Source organism: Bos taurus, chromosome 21 (genome assembly GCF_002263795.3).
Source record: "Bos taurus isolate L1 Dominette 01449 registration number 42190680 breed Hereford chromosome 21, ARS-UCD2.0, whole genome shotgun sequence".
Taxonomy (NCBI): domain Eukaryota; kingdom Metazoa; phylum Chordata; class Mammalia; order Artiodactyla; family Bovidae; genus Bos; species Bos taurus.
This window is the reverse complement of record NC_037348.1, coordinates 26,151,144-26,169,069: the sequence shown is the minus strand read 5'-3', so window position 1 is coordinate 26,169,069 and position 17,926 is coordinate 26,151,144. Positions and strand designations below refer to the sequence as shown.

The 17,926-nt window shown below is 44.2% G+C and overlaps 1 protein-coding gene and 1 non-coding gene across 6 annotated transcripts in view; one reads left to right on the top strand and one right to left on the bottom strand.

Moving 5' to 3' along the window:
• The window catches only part of CTXND1 (cortexin domain containing 1), a 116,710-nt gene extending 98,784 nt beyond the window's left edge, over positions 1-17,926 (top strand). For all 5 annotated transcript variants that reach the window (XR_003031405.2, XR_001494556.3, XR_003031404.2 and 2 more), the window contains 2 exons: positions 13,017-13,179; positions 13,382-17,926. Coding sequence is in view for 1 of the 5 variants with exons in the window: in XM_024981999.2 (XP_024837767.1) it covers positions 13,444-13,623 (180 nt within the window). In the remaining 4 variants the exon portion in view is untranslated. The remainder of the gene's footprint in view (positions 1-13,016; positions 13,180-13,381) is intronic.
• TRNAC-ACA (transfer RNA cysteine (anticodon ACA)) lies at positions 8,889-8,960 on the bottom strand. Its single transcript has one exon. It is a non-coding gene; the product is annotated as a tRNA-Cys (tRNA).

Below are 17,926 nucleotides of genomic sequence, written 5' to 3'. Positions count from 1 at the left end.
ATCACTGACTCGATGGACATGAGTCTCAGTGGACTCCGGGAGTTGGTGATGGACAGGGAGGCCTGGTGTGCTGGGATTCATGGGGTAGCAAAGAGTCGGACACGACTGAGCAACTGATCTGATCTGATCTACTTAACCCTAATATCATACAATATTCAATCTATGTTCAGTTTTCCCCAATTATGTCAAAGAAAATCATAACATATATATTAAGTACTCAGAAATAAGCAGAAAATAAGCATTTTCACATAGAGAAAATGATGAAAGTTGATCTATGAACATGTATGAGAGCCTGAGTACATTTGTCATGAGTAGAAAGACTCCATGCCATCAAGATGGCAGTTCATTACTAATTTATGAATTCATTGGATTGCCAGTCAACATCCCAGCAAAATGATTCTAACATATATGAGGAGCCAAGGGGCTCTTGAATAAAATTACAAGATGGAGGTCTTGGACTAGTATATATCAAGATGTACTATAAAGTTTTTATAATGGAATCGAAGACAGCATGTACTGGCACAAGGAGAAACAGTAAACAAATTTTAAAAGGATAGACAGCCCAGAAGTGTGTAGATGGAGGCTTAAGGTTGTGTTACAATCACTGGGGAAAGGACAGACTAGTCAATACATGGGGATAAGATGATACTTTATCCATAGGGGGAGACATAGCTCTAAACTCCATATCAGATAACATGAAAATCAGTTTCAGATGGATGAAACTCTAAGAAAAACAGAATTTCAAACTTCTAGAAAATATATATAGGAGAATATATCCAAGACATCAGGATAGGAAAGGATTTAAGAAGTCACAAATGGGACTTGCCTGGTGATCCAGTGGTTAAAGGTCCACACTTCCAATGCAGGGGACAAGAGTTCGATCCCTGGTTGGGGAACTAAGATCTCACATGCTGTATCAGTTTAGTTCAGTTGCTCAGTTGTGCCTGACTCATTGCGACCCCATGGACTGCAGCACGCCAGGCTTCCCTGTCCATCACCAACTCCAGGAGCTTGCCCAAACTCATGTCCATCGAGTCCTTTTCCAATGAGTCAGTTCTTTGCATCAGGTGGCCGAAGTATTTGAGTTTCAGCTTCAGCGTCAGTCCTTCCAATGAATATTCAGGGATGATTTCCTTTAGGATGGACCTGATTGATCTCCTGCAGTCCAAGGGAATCTCAAGTGTTTTCTCCAACACCACAATTCAAAAGCATCAATTTTTTGGTGCTCAGCTTTCTTTATAGTCCAACTCTCATATCCATATCCATCATATCCATCACATCACATCCATCATATCCATCACATCACATCTCACATACTGTATAGCACGGCCTTAAAAAAAAGTTACAGAAAGTATAAATTATAAAGGAAAAGATGAATGAGGCTGACTATATTAAAATTTAAAACAATTTGAGCAAGTACAAATAAGATTCTCTGAACAAATTTAAAGGACAAGCCACAGATGAAGCGTGGGGAGATTTTGCAAAGCACAGGACCAATAAAGGAATGATATCTAAAATGAAGAAACAAACAAGAAAAAGAAAAGTAACCCAACAATTCAAAAAGAGAAAAATGAAATGGCCAGTAAATGTAAAAAATATACCCAATGTCATTAGAAATAAGGGGAATGCAAGTTAAATCCACAATGACATACATTCACGCCACCAGAACAGCAGTAATGCAAGTCTGACAATTCCAAGTCCTACAAAGGATATGAATGGTAGCAGCTTCTAAAGAATGCTGGAGAAAGTGGGGATTGGAACAACCACTTTGGAGGAAAAATCAGCAATATACAAGGGGCTTCCCTGGTGGCTCAGAAGGTAAAGAATATGCCTGCAGTGCGGGAAACCTGGGTTTAATCCCTGGGTTGGGAAGATCCCCTGGAGAAGGGCATGGCAACCCACTCCAGCATTCTTGCCTGGAGAATCCCATGGACAGAGACGGAGTCACAAAGAGTCGGACACTACTGAACAACTAAGCACAGCACAAGGGGTTTTCCAATTGCTCATTAGGTAAAGAATCTGCCTGCAACGCAGGGACACAGAAGATATGGGTTTGATCCCTGGGTTGGGAAGATCCCCTGGATTTGGAAATGGCAACCTACTCCAATATTCTGGCCTGAAAAATCCCATGGACAGAGACGCTTGGCAGGCTGCAGTCCAAAGGGTCACAGAGAGTCAGACACCACTGAGCTACTGAGCACAAGAAAGTTCAGTTCAGTTCAGTTCAGTCGCTCAGTCATGTCTGACTCTTTGCGACCCCATGAATCGCAGCACGCCAGGCCTCCCTGTCTATCACCAACTCCTGGAGTTCACTCAGACTCATGTCCATCGAGTCAGTGATGCCATCCAGCCATCTCATCCTCTGTTGTCCCCTTCTCCTCCTGCCCCCAATCCTTCCCAGCATCAGAGTCTTTTTAGAGATAGTCTAATTATAGGACTAAAGAATTGCAGTCCAGTTAACACCCCGTAACTTCACTTTCACTTTTCACTTTCATGCATTGGAGAGGGAAATGGCAACCCAGTCCAGTATTCTTGCCTGGAGAATCCCAGGGACAGAGGAGCCTAGTGGGCTGCCGTCTATGGGGTCGCAAGAGTCAGACATGACTGAAGTGACTTAGCAGCAGCAGCAGCAAAAAAAAAAAAACCTGGCCTAATGGTATATGCATAAGAAAGTTCATTGAAACATTATTTTCATCATTAAAAATTTGAAATAATAAAGTGTTCATCATTTGGAGGGGAAATGAACAAATCGTGGTCCAACCACAGAATTCTATGCAACGGAGAAAAGGTATGAACTAGCATGTATCAATATAGGAAATGAAAAGTGTGAGTGGCTCAGTCATGTCTGACTCCTTGTGACCCCGGGGACTGTAGCTCTCCAGACTCCCTTGTCCATGGGATTTTCCAGGCAAGAATACTGAAATGGGTTGCTATTTTCTTCTCCAGGGTGTCTTCCCAACCCAAGGATAGAACCCAGGTCTCCTGCATTGCAGGCAGATTCCTTACTGTCTGAGCCACCACGGAAACCCCAGTAAGAGCAGACCATTACAATTTTATGTCACTGAAGTTGAATATTTACATAATATGGACAATTTCTTCCTGCAGAAAATTGTTTCCCTAATTGCTATAAGAAGAAGAAGAAAATCTAAATACGCCAACATCCATTAAAAAATTGAAAGAGAGGCTTGCTCAGTGGTCTGTGGTTAAGAATCCCCATGTCAATGCAGAGGACATGGGTTTGATTCCTGGTTTGGCAAGATTCCCATAAGCCCCTGCACCACAACTACTGAAGCTTTTGTGCCCTAGAGTCTGTGCTCCACAAAAAGAAGCCACTGCAATCTGCAACTAGAGAGTAGCCCCTGTTCGCTTCAATTAGAGAAAGCCTGCATGCAGCAACGAAGACCCAGCACAGCCAACATAAATAAACATTTTTTTTTAATTGAAAAGTATTCTTCATCACACATTTCCAAAAAAGATCACACAAGTTGAGCTCAAGAAACTTCTAAGGAACAGATATGAACTACTGGAGACAGAATTATACAGAAATCTTCCTTTTGTGCTTAGAAATTAGCATAACCTTGATACAAAAATCTAGCAGAATAGCACACAAAAGAATCAATAGATCCATTTTACTTAGTCATGGTAGTAATATCCCCTAGATAAAATATTAATATTTTAATCCAGCAGTGTTTTAAAAATGGTATACCAAGTAGAATTTATTCCAGGATGTAAATTTGGTTCAACATTAAGGTATTTATTCATAGACAGTGAAAAATCCACATGTTCATCTAGAAAGGGAAGTCCCATGAAAATTGTTAGAATACTAGAATTAATAGGAACAGCTAGCATTTATTCAGCATTTACTAGGTGCCAGTTTCTGTGTTGAGAATTTCCCATGTTTTATTTAATCCTCACAATAATCCTATCATCCCCTTTTTTTCTATGTAAGCGAATTAAAACTTAGAGAAATAAAACTTGCTTAACTTGGTGGAAATCACTTACCAGGAACCAATAGCCAACACCGTAGTCTTTTTTTTTAAGTTTTTATTTTGTATGGCAGTGTAGCTGATTAACTATGTTGTGATAGTTTCAGGTTCACAGCAAAGGGACTCAGCCATAGGTACACATGTATCCATTCTCCCCCCTCCCGCCCAAATTCCCTTCCCATCCAGACTGCCACATAACACTGAGCAGAGTTCCCTGTGCTATACAGTAGGTCCTTTGTTGGTTATCCATTTTAAATACAGTAGTGAGCAAATACCATAATCATTGAAATAGGACTCCAACCCCTTGCCTGCTTGAATCTCCAGCAGCCCTCATCTTTGGCAGTTTTGTCTCAATTTCCTAGATTTTTCTTTTTAGAGCTGTGTTGCTTTGCAATCCATAGTAAGACAGAGGCCCAGCTTATCACTGGCACAGACAAAAAACACAGGATGAATTTTCTGCCTCTGGTCCTGGCACTCGCACCTACCTTCTGTCATTGGAAGGAATTCAGGAAAACCAGAGATGTTTGTTGGAGAGATCATGGAAAGTGTCACATCACTGTCCTCTCCAGCAACCAGCATTCCCACGGAGGTCTGGTGGTTAAGACTCTACGCTTCCACTACAAGGGGCATGAGTTTGATCCTTGGTTGGGGAACTAAGATCCCACATGCTGCATGGTATGGTCAAAAAAAAGAAAGAGTGCTGGTCCTATAAAGGGATCATTAGTCCCATCATTTGCCCTCTCTAAGCCTGTCTCCCTAACTCTAAAATAATGGCACTAGGTTGGATGATGTCCAAGTTCATTGCTTCTGACTTTACACTGAAAGACTGATTACCCAAAACAAGGCTCAAATTACTTTTGAGAATTGCAGCATAGGAAATGTCAGCTTGTTGGCCCCCCTGCTGCTAGATAACACTTGTAAAATTTGTAAGAAGGAAGTGAGAACATCTCAACTCATGGCTGGAAATGAATTATGTTCTTCAGAAGAGAAACATCTCTTGCCAGTTTGCAAAACTTTGGGCTCTTGCTAGTTTACCCTTCAAATGCAGGAAGGCAATTTGTGGAGCTCTGCAGAGGGGATTTGCGTGAATTTGGGGGAAATACTGTCAACAGAAAGTGTTCTCTTTTGCCATATGTGTGACACAAGTAGAGGCAGAAAACATATGTGCCGTGCAGTTTACGGAGCCCCAGCCCTCTCAAACAGGAAGACGGTCTTCAAAGTTTTCTATCGCTAGAGGAGATACAGACAGACATTTTTAAAATATCATGTTGGTTCTGTGTGGCAGAATATTCAAAGAGGTGGAACTCTGACATTTCTTTCTGGGAGATAAACTGCTGATGCACAGATCTAGAGAAATGCTGGGAGAGGCAGGCGTATTTGCATGAGTCGTCTGAGAGCCTCATGAATGGATACTGATTGAGACTCTAACCCTTTGCCCCTGAGATTCACGTTCTGGAAATCTGCCTCAGTAGCTCACGCCTTGCCTAAACAGTATCTGGAGGGAGGAAAGAGCAACACAGCCTCTAGAATAAAGTCATCATGAGGATAAAAACATTAGACTTTGGGGCAGGTCCTTGCCTGGAATTGGGGGTCTCTTAAGAAAGGAATGGGTTGGTTTTTGTTTTTTTATTTTTATTTTTTAATTGGATAATAATTGTTATGTTGGTTTCCGTTGTGCAAGAGGAATGCTTTTTTTTTTTTTTGCTTTTGCTTTTCTTTTTAAATTTGGATGGTAATTGTTCTGTTGGTTTCTGCAATACCAACAAAGTGAATCAGCCATAGGTATACATATATCCCCTCCCTCTTGAAGGGGAAGGAGAGAGTGGGATGAATTGAGAGAGTAGCATTTTAGTATTTATTTGGCTGCATCAGATCTTAGTTGAGGCACATGGGATCTTCGTTATGGTGCTTGGGTCCTCTAGTTGTGGCACATGAGCTTAGCTGCTCCAAGCCATGTAGGATCTTAGTTCCCCAACCAGGGATTAAACCTGCATCCCCTGCATTGCAAGGTGGATTCTTAACCACTGGACCAGAAGGGAAGTCCCAGGAGAGGAGTGGTTTGAACCTCTGGGGCTGTGGATCCTGGGATGGCAATCAGCCATCCTGGAGGTTAACTAGAGGCCCAGGAATATGGTTGGTGTATAGCAGCAAAGCGAAGAATCTAGGTCTCTTCCCAGGGTCTCTTGACAGAGCTCTTGGGAAGGCTGGAAGAGCCCACACCTGGGAGAACCACCCATGCTGTAAAGTAAAAACTTCCTAGCTGTTAATATCAACCATCTTCCCCAGGTGATGTGGCATCCTTCGGATACTAAGAGGACACTCCATCTGGAAGGCATGAGCCAACTCGCCCTTTGGTCATAAATAAGCACCTTCGGGACTTCTGAGTCCCAGGAAATGTATTCAAACTTGGTGACATTGGAGCTTGAGCTGTTCAGTAGAAATATTGGCAAGGAGTGTGTTCTTGTTGTTTTGTAATCTCAGAGTGGCAAAGGGGAGCACAGATGTGCGAGAGGAGAGGAATCCTAGTGGTGGCTCCCAGGCTGTCCCCAGTTCTCAGAACAAAGAGGGGTGCCCTTCCGCCCAGGGGCACTGCAGGTAGACCAGATGGCCTGGAGGACTTTGTGCAGCTTCACAGACTTGGCCCTGGTCTGGCTGCTGTACGCCAGCCCAACTTGGATTGCTTAGACCCTCTTGACAAACACCTCATGGAGATTGCTTAATTTTATGTTCCAGTACATTTTTAGTCCATTTTGACCATTTACATTCTAGAAAACACCCATATCATTGAGTTTTTCAAATGTACTGATGGGTTTTACACAGCACCACCCCTTATGTTTTTGATCTCCTTAGTATCCGTGGTTATAGCCTCTTTCTCACTCCTGTTGTTGTTCAGTCGCTCAGTCGTGTCTGACTCTTGGCGACCCCATGAACTGCAGCACGCCAGGCTTCTCTGTCCTTCACCATCTCCCAGAGTTTGCTCAAACTCACGCTGATTGAGTCAGTGATACCATCCAACCATCTCATCCTCCACCCCCTTCATCTCCTGCCCTCAATCTTTCCCAGCGTCTGGTTCTTTTCCAGTCAGTTGGCTCTTCTCATTCTTAAAGGTGTATACTTGTCTTTCCTCTTTCTTTCTACATTAATTTTGCCAGAGGTTTATCCAGGTTCAAACTATTATAAAGACCTTTCTCTGTGGTTTATTTTTAATTCTACTGGTGCTCTGTTTTGTGAATTGTTAAATTCTGCTTTTAATTCTTATTTCATCTTCCAGATTTCCTTGATGCTGTTTTTATAATGGTCTCAGTTTATTTCTTCTTTCCCTGCATTTAATTCTTCTTGTTCAATCATGAAAGCTATGGTTTTGGCCCTGAATATAATAAACAGATGTCACTCACCTCACTCCATAACTTCTAATATGTAGAATACTCATTAGAGTGATTTTCTAAATATTCTGTAATTATGCTTAATTTTCTCATTAGCTCAATCATTATTTTTTAACGTTATTAAAATCAAATAGCTTGTTGCTCTGTTAGTTGGCTTAATCTTTTGTGGTCAGAAAATACAGCCTGTAAAATTTCTACTTTTTAAAATGTATAGATGTTTTCTTTGTAAATAAACACCAAATCAATTTTTGTAACTATTCTGTAAACATTTAAAATCAGTGTATACTCCCTATAGGCAATAAAAATGTCTATTCAGCTAACTAATTTAATAGTCAATTATTTTATATCATTCTCCTAGTGTTATCTTTTTTTTTTCCTCCTTTATTTTTTTTTCTCCTAGTGTTATCTTTAAATGTTCAAACATGTATCTTAATCTACACTGTTCTATCAGTATTAAACTAAAATTTACATTAAATTATTGAATTAATTAAAAATATTAAAATATTTACACTACCCAAATGATATAAAAATTTTATTACATTTTGATTTAGTTCCATCTTCCCTCTACTAGTTTTTATTGAAATAATGCAGAATTTTAGATACAAGTTATCTTTATGAAGTTTTTCTGTTATGTAACTTTTATTTTTTAATTCTTTTTTTAACATTTACATTGTTTTATAGCTATATTTGGGCTTCCCAGGTGGCTCAGTGGTAAAGAATCCACCTGCCAATGCAGAAGACACAGGTTCCATCCCTGGGTGGGGAAGATCCCCTGGAGAAGGAAATGGCAGCTCACTCCAGTATTCTTACCTGGAAGATCCTATGGACAGAGGAGCCTGGTGAGCTATAGTCCATAAGGTCACAAAAGACTGGGATACAATTTAGGACTCAGTTAAGTTAGTTGCTCAGTTGTGTCCAGCTCTTTGCCATCCGATGGACTGCAGCACGCCAGGCCTCCCTGTCCATCACCAACTCCGGGAGTTTACTCAAACTCATGTCCATTGAGTCCGTGATGCCAGCCAGCCATCTCATCCTCTGTCATCCCCTTCTCCTCCCGCCCTCAATCTTTCCCAGCATCAGGGTCTTTTCAAATGAGTCAGCTCTTCGCATCAGGTGGCCAAAGGATTGGAGTTACAGCTTTAACATCAGTCCTTCCAATGAACATTCAGGACTGATTTCTTTTAGGATGGACTGGTTGGATCTCCTTGCAGTCCAGGGGACTCTCAAGAGTCTTCTCCAACACCACGGTTCAAAAGCATCAGTTCTTCGGCGCTCAGCTTTCTTTATAGTCCAACTCTTACATCCATACATGACTACTGGAAAAACCATAGTCTTGACTAGACTGACCTTTGTTGGCACAGTAATGTCTTTGCTTTTTAATATGCTGTCTGAGTGAAGTCGCTCAGTCGTGTCCGACTCTTTGAGACCCCATGGACTGTAGCCTACAACGCTCCTCCGTCCATGGGATTTTCCAGGCAAGAGTACTGGAGTGGGTTGCCATTTCCTTCTCCAGAGGATCTTCCCAACCCAGGGATCGAACCTGGGTCTCCTGCATTGTAAGCAGATGCTTTACCATCTGAGCCACCAGGGAAGTCTATGCTGTCTAGGTTGGTCATACTTTCCTTCCAAGGAGTAAGTGTCTTTTTATTTCATAAAAAATTTAGGACTAACAAGCAACGTATACACTTTAACAATGTAGCGTTATCTTTTTTTTTTAACCTGCTCCTCATAACCAGTAGACAGCTAGTGCCCTTTTTGGTACTATTCAATTTACTGCCTTTCAGAAATGAAGATTTCTTTTTGAGAATCATCTAGAGTCACTAGAAAGTCGTGTTTTCTATTTGAGAGTGATTCTATAAGGAACAGAAGTTCACTAAGGTTACCACAAATAACGGATCTTTTAGTGTAAGGACAAGAAGAGCCTTGATCCCGTTCTCCTCTCATTGCCTCTCATGGTCTCTCAGTGATGCCCTTCCTCTGACTGTTCTTGTCATTTTTCCACCACCAAGGCTATGACTGCCACACCTGGTGGATCAGCAGACTGGGAAGGGCACCGGACTTTCTTCTTTTATTTTTTCTGCCATACCACACCACATGCAGAACTTCCCCAGTCAGGGATCGAACCTGTGCCCCCTGCATCGGAAGAACAGAGGCTTAACCGTTGGACCACCAGGGAAGTCCCATGCCTCAGATCTTGATGTTACAGTGTCAGCAAGACTGCTGATGAAACCCTCCATATCTTTGTGCAGTTTCTTTCCCCTCCCTATATGGCTACTTTTGTCCATGGAATTCTCCAGGCAAGGATACTGGAGTGGGTACCCATTCCCTTTTCCAGGGGATCTTCCCGACCTCGGGATCAAACCCAGGTCTCCTGCATTGCAGGCAGATTCTTTACCATCTGAGCCACCTGGGAAACCCTGTCTGACTGCAAAAGTGCCCAAAGCTGGTATACTCTTGTTCCACCTTCATTTTAGTTTTCCTTTCCCTTCTAAGATGCATTTTTCCAACAGCCTCCCAGTGAGTTGCTTCTTCTCTAGTAGCTGGACAGTGTGTTCTTATGCACCGTTGACTGATTTGTTTGCATTTTTCCATACCTGGGGAAATAGAACAAAAATAGCCAATGTTTTTTATAAATCAAATGTAAGAATCAAAATATTTAAATATTAGAAAATAACAAATTCTCTCCACAATATTGCATGAAGTCCATCCCCTCCATGTATCTTTCCAGCCCTAGTAGTAGTTATGGTATGTATTTATGGATATACCATTTTATTAATATTTAAATTTCACCAAGAGTTCAAGTATATGCTAGCTTTATGTTCAGATTTTGAAATGAAGATAAAATGAACAAACAGCTTAAGGGTGCAGTGTGTTTAACACTGCACAATATATTCACTTGGGATTCTCAGGTGGCTCAGTGGTAAAGAATCCGCCTTCCAATGTAGGAGACTCAGGACACGTGGGTTTGATCCCTGGGTCAGAAAGATCCCCTGGAGGATGAAATGGCAACTCACTCTCATATTCTTACCTGGAGAATCCCATGAACGAGGAGCCTGGAGGGCTACAGTCCATGGAGTCCCGAAAAAGTCAGACACGACTGAACACACATTCCCAGTATATTTAGCAACTAGACGATGTAGGGGGTGGTTAACTGTCTACTTACGAACACAAGTATAGGGACAAGGCCTGCCAGTGGAGGAAATACCCACCATTCAGGTCTGAACAGAAGTCCTTGGTTGCTGGCAGAGTCTCCCCTCAACTTCAAACTTGAGACAAACCACAGAACATACAAAACTTGATTGAGACATACCACTCAGTATACCAAAATCGACTTCAGAACAGTAACAGGATAGATTGGGCAGAGCCAGTTCGGGTTGTGGGGCCCAGTCTGAAGCGAGCAGGGTTGCCCAGAGGCTGGAAAGGTGGCAGCTGAAGCCTAGAATAGGGAGATGAGAGCAGCCGTCTTCTAAAAATCGCTGATTTCCAAACAAATTCCTAAGTTGTTTTTGGTCTTAATCATCTCTTAGCACAGACTCATCATCTCCCTCTGGCAAGCCTGTTAACTGCTCTGATGAAGGAGTGGGGCCACCAAGTGCACTCCCACAGGACAACACAATCAGTGTCGGGTTATGACACTGGGCCTCTTCTGTGTCCTGAGCAAACGCCTTCCACTTAACCCATCTGTCATCTGGGGAAGTGATTCTGATGGGTCACCTTTCATAATGACTCCGCCACTATTTATAGAACCAGCAGATTACTGCACGTGATCAGCTCTGGTCTTTGTTACCTGATTGAATTCACACTGTCGATACAGCCGGTTGTTTAGCCCCGAAGTAATAAGTGATGTGCTTTTTCAGTCTCCTTGCCTTCCTACCGTTAGTGTCCGGAGGGCAGAAGCTAAGCAAGTTTGCATCTTCTCTGGCATTTCCTGTGAACCCACAAGGCAGGGGCCTGTCCTGGGTCCAGGTTGGTAGTGGCCCTTGGTCAGTCTTGGACCCTGCCCTTGAGAAACTGACATGCTGCTCTGACTGCATTCTGTACCCCCAAATCCATATGCTGAAGTCCTGACACTCAACAGGATTGTAGTTGGAGATAAGGCATTTAGGAGAGTACGTGCTCAGTCTCATGTCCAACTCTTTGCAACCCCATGGACTGCAGCCCACCAGGCTCCTCTGTCTTTGGGTTCTCCAGGCAAGAATACTGGAGTGGGTTGCCATGCCCTCCTCCAGGGGATCATCCCTACTCAGGAATCGAATCCATGTCTCCTGCATTTCCTGCATTGGATTCATTACCACTAGCGCCACCTGGGAAGCCCCCATTTGGATCTGCTACACCCAAACCCTAAAACTGCTTGCTTTCACAATTGTGCCAGGTCAGCCCACCAGCTGTTCCCTTCAGGGTTGCTCACTGGCCCAGATCAGAAACCCTGACTCGAGAGCAAGTTCCCCTCCAGCCACCCTGAGAAGGTGGCAGATGGAGTGTCTGGCCTGTGCAGGCTCCATGCTGAAGGACAGTTACATTCTGCTGGGGACCACTGAGCTGACCCCTGGGAAGGCCGGCCCCTCAGCTCCCAGGAACGGCAGCTGGGTTCAGCTGCATCACTGCTGGGCGTCAGGTCCTCACTGGGAAGCGGGGCTGGAGGGGATGTGTGTCCGCCCTGTAATTAACGTTAATCAACGCACACCATCTGGAGGGTGGAAGAATCTGTTCTTTGCATCCACGCTCTTGGCTTTCATCCCAGCTTAAGGATCCAGAAAATGCCGATAACCTTCCTCTGGGGCACGTTGCCAGGTTATAGGGCCCAGTTCTGGCCCCAGACAAGACAGGGGAGAATCACCAGACAATTTTTCCAAGGTCTGACTTTTATAATCGGTGTGGGGTCTCTGATATTAACTTAGGGCAGACGCTGAGCTGAGGATTTCAGTCCGTGTTTGAGAGGCCAGACTGATTCCAGCTGTGAAACACAGCCCTAAAGCCACTGAACTGTCCACCTCACCATGGTCACTTTGGTAAATTTTATAATATGTATACTTTACAACAATTTTTTACAGTTGTATTTTTATTTTACCTTTAATTTTTATTGGAATATAGTTCTACAATGTTGTATTAGTTTCTGCTATACAGCTAAGAGAATCAGACTTACATATACATATATCCCCTCTGTTCTGTATTTCCTTCCCATTCAGGTCACCACGGAGCATTGAGTAGAGTTCCCTGTGCTGTACAGTAGGTTCTCAGTAGTTATCTATTTTATACACAGTATCAATAGTGTATGTATGTCAATCCCAATCTTCCAGTTCATCCCAATGGTTTCATGGGCACAGTTTCAGTTTTGCAAGTTGAAGAGAGCTCTGGAGACGGATGGTGGTGATGGCTGCACAACGATTTGAACGTCCTAAAGCCACCAAACTGTGCACTTAACCATGGTCACCATGGTAAATTTTATGTTATGTCTATTTTATCACAATTTTTAATGTTATATTTTTTAAAAGAGAGAAGGAAAGGAAAAAAGCTTTGGTGTAAAGTGTGACTGCTCCCACCACGATGCCCAGGCAGGAACTCTCCAGGCCAGACTTTCCTGCCAGTCCAGCTCAAGTCTGGGTGTCATGGGAAGTAACCAGCCTTGTTCTGTCATATTCTGTTTCAGCTGCTGCCAGTTTGGGTCCCTGCTTTCTAAAGGAAAGGCCACTGCTCTCTCTGGCTTCCAGCTGTGATGTCTGGTCACCCCCGCCTCCCTCCTGAAGCAGCCGCACCCAGGGTGCATGCCCACCCAGTGGCCCTTATGAAGTGGTGATCACTCTGACCAGCAGGTGAGTGCCCTCTGGGAAGAGACCTCAGTGGGCATCTGAAAACGAGGTCTCAGCTCTCACGTGCAGGAGGGAAGGGGAAGGAGCCAACTTCCACTCCAGGGGGGCATATAAGAACCCAGGGTTGTGCTCTGCCCCCACCTCTACCCCCACCGCAGGCAAGTGGGCATGACCCTCTGATCTGCACTACCCTGGCTTTCTGCAGGGGTGGAAGATGGTACCAGTCAACCCTGTGCCGGAGGAGGAGCCAGAAGCTGCCACTGAGAGATGGAGGACCCCACGCCTGAGCCCGTCTACGTGGACGTGGACAAAGGACTGACCTTGGCCTGCTTCGTCTTCCTCTGCCTGTTCCTCGTCGTGATGATCATCCGCTGCGCCAAGGTCATCATGGACCCTTACAGCGCCATCCCCACGTCCACCTGGGAGGAGCAGCACCTGGACGACTGAGGCGCGGGCGGGCAGAGGCAGTGGGGAGGGACCAAGACCCTGGCGCTCTCTGGACGAGGTTGCCCCGGGACACACCTCCGTCCCCTGGCCACCAGCCTGCTAGCGCCTGGGGGCAGGCGGGAACAGATTCGGCTACTAGGGGTGGAGGTGGCTCAACTTAGCCTTGTCCACTCCCACACGAGCAGCAGGTTGAGATGCGTGGGATGCTGTGGGCGGTGCCATGGCCAGCCAGTCTGGGGATGAGAGGTCTGCGAGTCAGTAGGCCCGGGTTCCAGGCTGGGGACTCAGTGTGAGACTATGGGCGGTCACCTTCCCTGGCTCCCAAACCCCATTTGGCATTGGATACAGGACATATCATATAACAGTGGTCCAGTTTTGAGGAGACCCTTGCCCTGATCATGCCAAGAAGCACACGTACTAGCCCCAGGGTTGCACAGCACAGACATCCACCTGAAACCCAGCCCCTTCCCAACGGGCTGGCAGTGGAGCCAGGGTGGTGACCCAGGGAAGCAGATGGATTCAAATTCACAAAAGGCACAGGGGCTGCTTCCCAGCAATATTTTTTTAAACTAAAATATAGAAGGGTATATTTTTTCCTGTTATAAATGAAATGTGTATTTTAGAAGTTTGGAAAAATACAGAAAAATAATAGAAGGAAAGGGGGAAAATAATACTTATAATTCCACTTCCCCAAAGCCGCCATCTTGATATATTTTCTCTCAGTATTTTTACATATATTTTTCAATAGTCAAACTGTGTGCATTGTGTTGCATCACTTCATGTTAGAGCATGAACACTTTCTCATGTCATCAAACTCTTCAGTTCAGTTCAGTTCACTTCAGTTGCTCAGTCACGTCCGACTCTTTGTGACCCCATGAACCACAGCACGCCAGGCCTCCCTGTCCATCACCAACTCCCGGAGTCTACCCAAATCCATGTCCATCGAGTCGGTGATGCCATCCAGCCATCTCATCCTCTATCATCGCCTTCTCCTCTTGCCCTCAATTTTTTCCAGCATCACAGTCTTTTCAAATGAGTCAGTTCTTCGCATCAGGTGGCCAAAATATTGGAGTTTCAGCTTCAACATCAGTCCTTCCAGTGAACACCCAAGACTTATCTCCTTTGGGCTGTACTAGTTGGATCTCCTTGCAGTCCAAGAGACTCTCAAGAGTCTTCTCCAACATCACAGTTAGAAAGCATCAATTCTTCGGCGCTCAGCTTTCTTTATAGTCCAACTCTCACATCCATACATGACTACTGGAAAAACCATAGCCTTGACTAGATGGACCTTTGTTGGCAAAGTAATGTTCTGCTTTTTAATATGCTGTCTAGGCTGGTTATAGCCATCATTTTTACTGGCTACAGAGTATTCCATTGGTGGATAGGTCATGGTGTAATAATTATCTCTGTTGGTCATATGTTTCTTTTTTTCCCCCACTATTCTTCATGAAAAATTATTTCACCCAGTGACCTCTTGAGAGCACACAGTATATGAGATGAATATCAGACAGGAAGACCTGGGTTCTACTCATGTCTGTCACTCTAAGGCTGTGTGACCTTGAGTAAGTCACTTTACCTCTCTGTACCTCCATCCCCTCGTTGTATAAAGGAGGAGGAAAAACCTTGCCCTTTTTGTTTTGTGTAAGCCTCATGTGAATGAAAGGGCAGGAGGGGAGTGCTTTGAATGTAAATGTGCCGTGGGGGAGACAAGGAATAAGTTGTTGATTATAATGACTCCTTTCCCTCTTTTCCCACCCTTCTCGCCCCTCACACTCCATCACCTAAATCTACGACCTTGCAGCAAGAATAGTGGACCAGAGTCCACAAACCTGGTCCCGAGTCCCAGCTCCTCTACTTTCTTGCCCTATGATCCCAAATAACTCAGCCTCTCTGATCCCCAATTTCTTCATCTGTAAAATGAGGGAATAACATCTACCTCACAAGGTTGTTGTGAGGATGAAATGAGAGAACATGTCTTTTTTTGATTTTTACCACCCCCAGGAGAAGCCAGAGGTCTGAACTGGGAGAATGAGGGGTCTGGATTCCCCTCTCTCAGAGGAACCTGGAACCCTGGGTTTTCCTTGGTTCCCAGGGCCCTTCTGAAAGACCAGACCTCCTGGCCAGGACCTGGTCAGAGGAATGCTCTCAGCAACCTCTCCCACCCAGCACCTGACCTCAAGAAATATGGTGTTTATTAATTTACATAATCATCATTATCATCAGTAATCCTGCAAACACAATATGCAGTTAAATGAGACCGCCTGAACACCCCCTGATTCTGAAGGTATTTATTCTATCCCTCTAAGGCATGCCTGCCATCTCCCTCAGAAGTGACCTGCAGCTGGGAAGAAGCTCAAGGCTCCCTTCGCATCACCCACATCCCCGCCATCAGTACCACCCCATCCCGGGTCACCTGGGAAATAGCTTTCCAAAGCACTATCACCACTAGGTGACCACCTTGAAAGTGAACAAGGGCACCGCTGTTCAGGCGGCATTCCAGGGCATTTCCAGCTGTTCCCCATGCCACCTTCCACGCTGTGGGATGCAGTAAGGGACAGCTGGCAAAGGCAGTGGGCTAAAATGCATTGGAGGCTCCGTCTGAGGGGACGGACCAGAGCAAGGACCCTGCACATTGCCTCAGGCCCAGCAGCAGCCTTCACTCTGCAGACTACCTCAGAGATACCAAGCACTTCTGTGAACAGCTCATCAGCATGGATTTACAGTGCCAGTCAGAACCAACTCCCAATCAGCAAAGATCCTGAGGAACAAGAGATCTTGAAGACCTCACTTGGAGATATTTTAGAGCTCTAAGGAGTGAACAACAGGTGCCCGAGGGCTGTACTACTCAAACCCTGATGAAGGACAAATAGCACCTGCAGCATTGAGGAACTTTCTAGAAATCCAAAATCATGGACCCCCACTCCAGACCTCCAGAACTCTAATCTCTGCAGGTGGGGCCCAGAAATCTCTTAGCAAGATCCACCGAGTGATTTCTATGCAGGAACATGAGCTTCCCAGGTGGCTCAGTGGTAAAGCATCCTCCTGCCAATGCAGGAAACTCAAGTTCTATCCCTGAATTGGGAAGATCCCCTGGAGGAGGAAATGGCAACCCACTCCAGTGTTCTTGCCTGGAAAATCCCATGGACAGAGGAGCCTCGCAGACTACAGTCCAGGGTGGTCACAAAAAGTCAGATGTGACTGAGCATGCACACACATTAATTAAATGCATCAATATGTTTTTAGAGAAGGATCAATAGTATGGATCATATCAATAGATCATAGAAGGATCATATCAATAATATGATCAATTAGTTTGAGAAGCACTGCCTTGAGGGTCCTCTGGTCTCACTTATTTCTTTCCCACACCTAGAGTTGTTAATATTTCCCACCCTATCTCTTTTGACTTTTTTGGTGGCAAAGGGAAATAATATTTCAGCAAAAGATGGAAAATTTCAAAATCACTCCTATTATAAGCCTCCAGATAATAGTGATTTCCATTGTGCGTCCATGTGTTCCCTTCTCATCTTTGTCCACATGCAAAATATATTTTTTCATAAAAGCCTTCTGTTACAGTATTTTAATCAGTATCTCATAACATTTCTTCATAAGCATGTTTCTGCTACAGTCTTCCTATTTATCATTTTAGTGGCTATAAACCATACCATCTAGTGCATGTGCATAGTTATCCAGAATCCTATTATTAAGCATTTGGATTGCTTTCATTTTTCCCTAGTATATATGTTGCAAAATAAAAATAAAGAAAGCTTAAGACAGATATGATGAACCCTGGGGCTTGCTCAGGATGGTGGATAATAAATATTTAAATAACACCCGCTGCACCTTAGAGACACATGGGGGAGGGAGAGCCATCTAAATATTTGATCATAATAAGGGAAAACCCAACTGAAATTTCAAGCTTTTGTTGTTGCTTTAGCTACTAAAGGATGGAGGAGATGGTCCTTTGTCATCAGAGCATCTTAGCCAGTTTGTAGCTGGCTGAGATGAAGTTAGGGCTTGGGATGGAGAGGTAAACTGTTCAGCAAAAGAAATGGAGAGAATTTTTGAAGACTGGAAGCTGGCAGAAAGAAAATGAAAAACATCAGAGAGAAAGAGGTGTTGACCTCCTCAACCCAGGATTTAAGGCAAAATATGATCAGAGAAAAAGTCCCCCTGCAGGGTACGGGTGACGGGGTCTCCAGACAGTGGTGTTTGGTGGTTGATTTTAAGTTGTTGCCTGTTCTGTGCTCTACTCCAGTCCCTTCCTGTTACCCCAAACCCTCAGTAAAGTCTGATACACAATCCA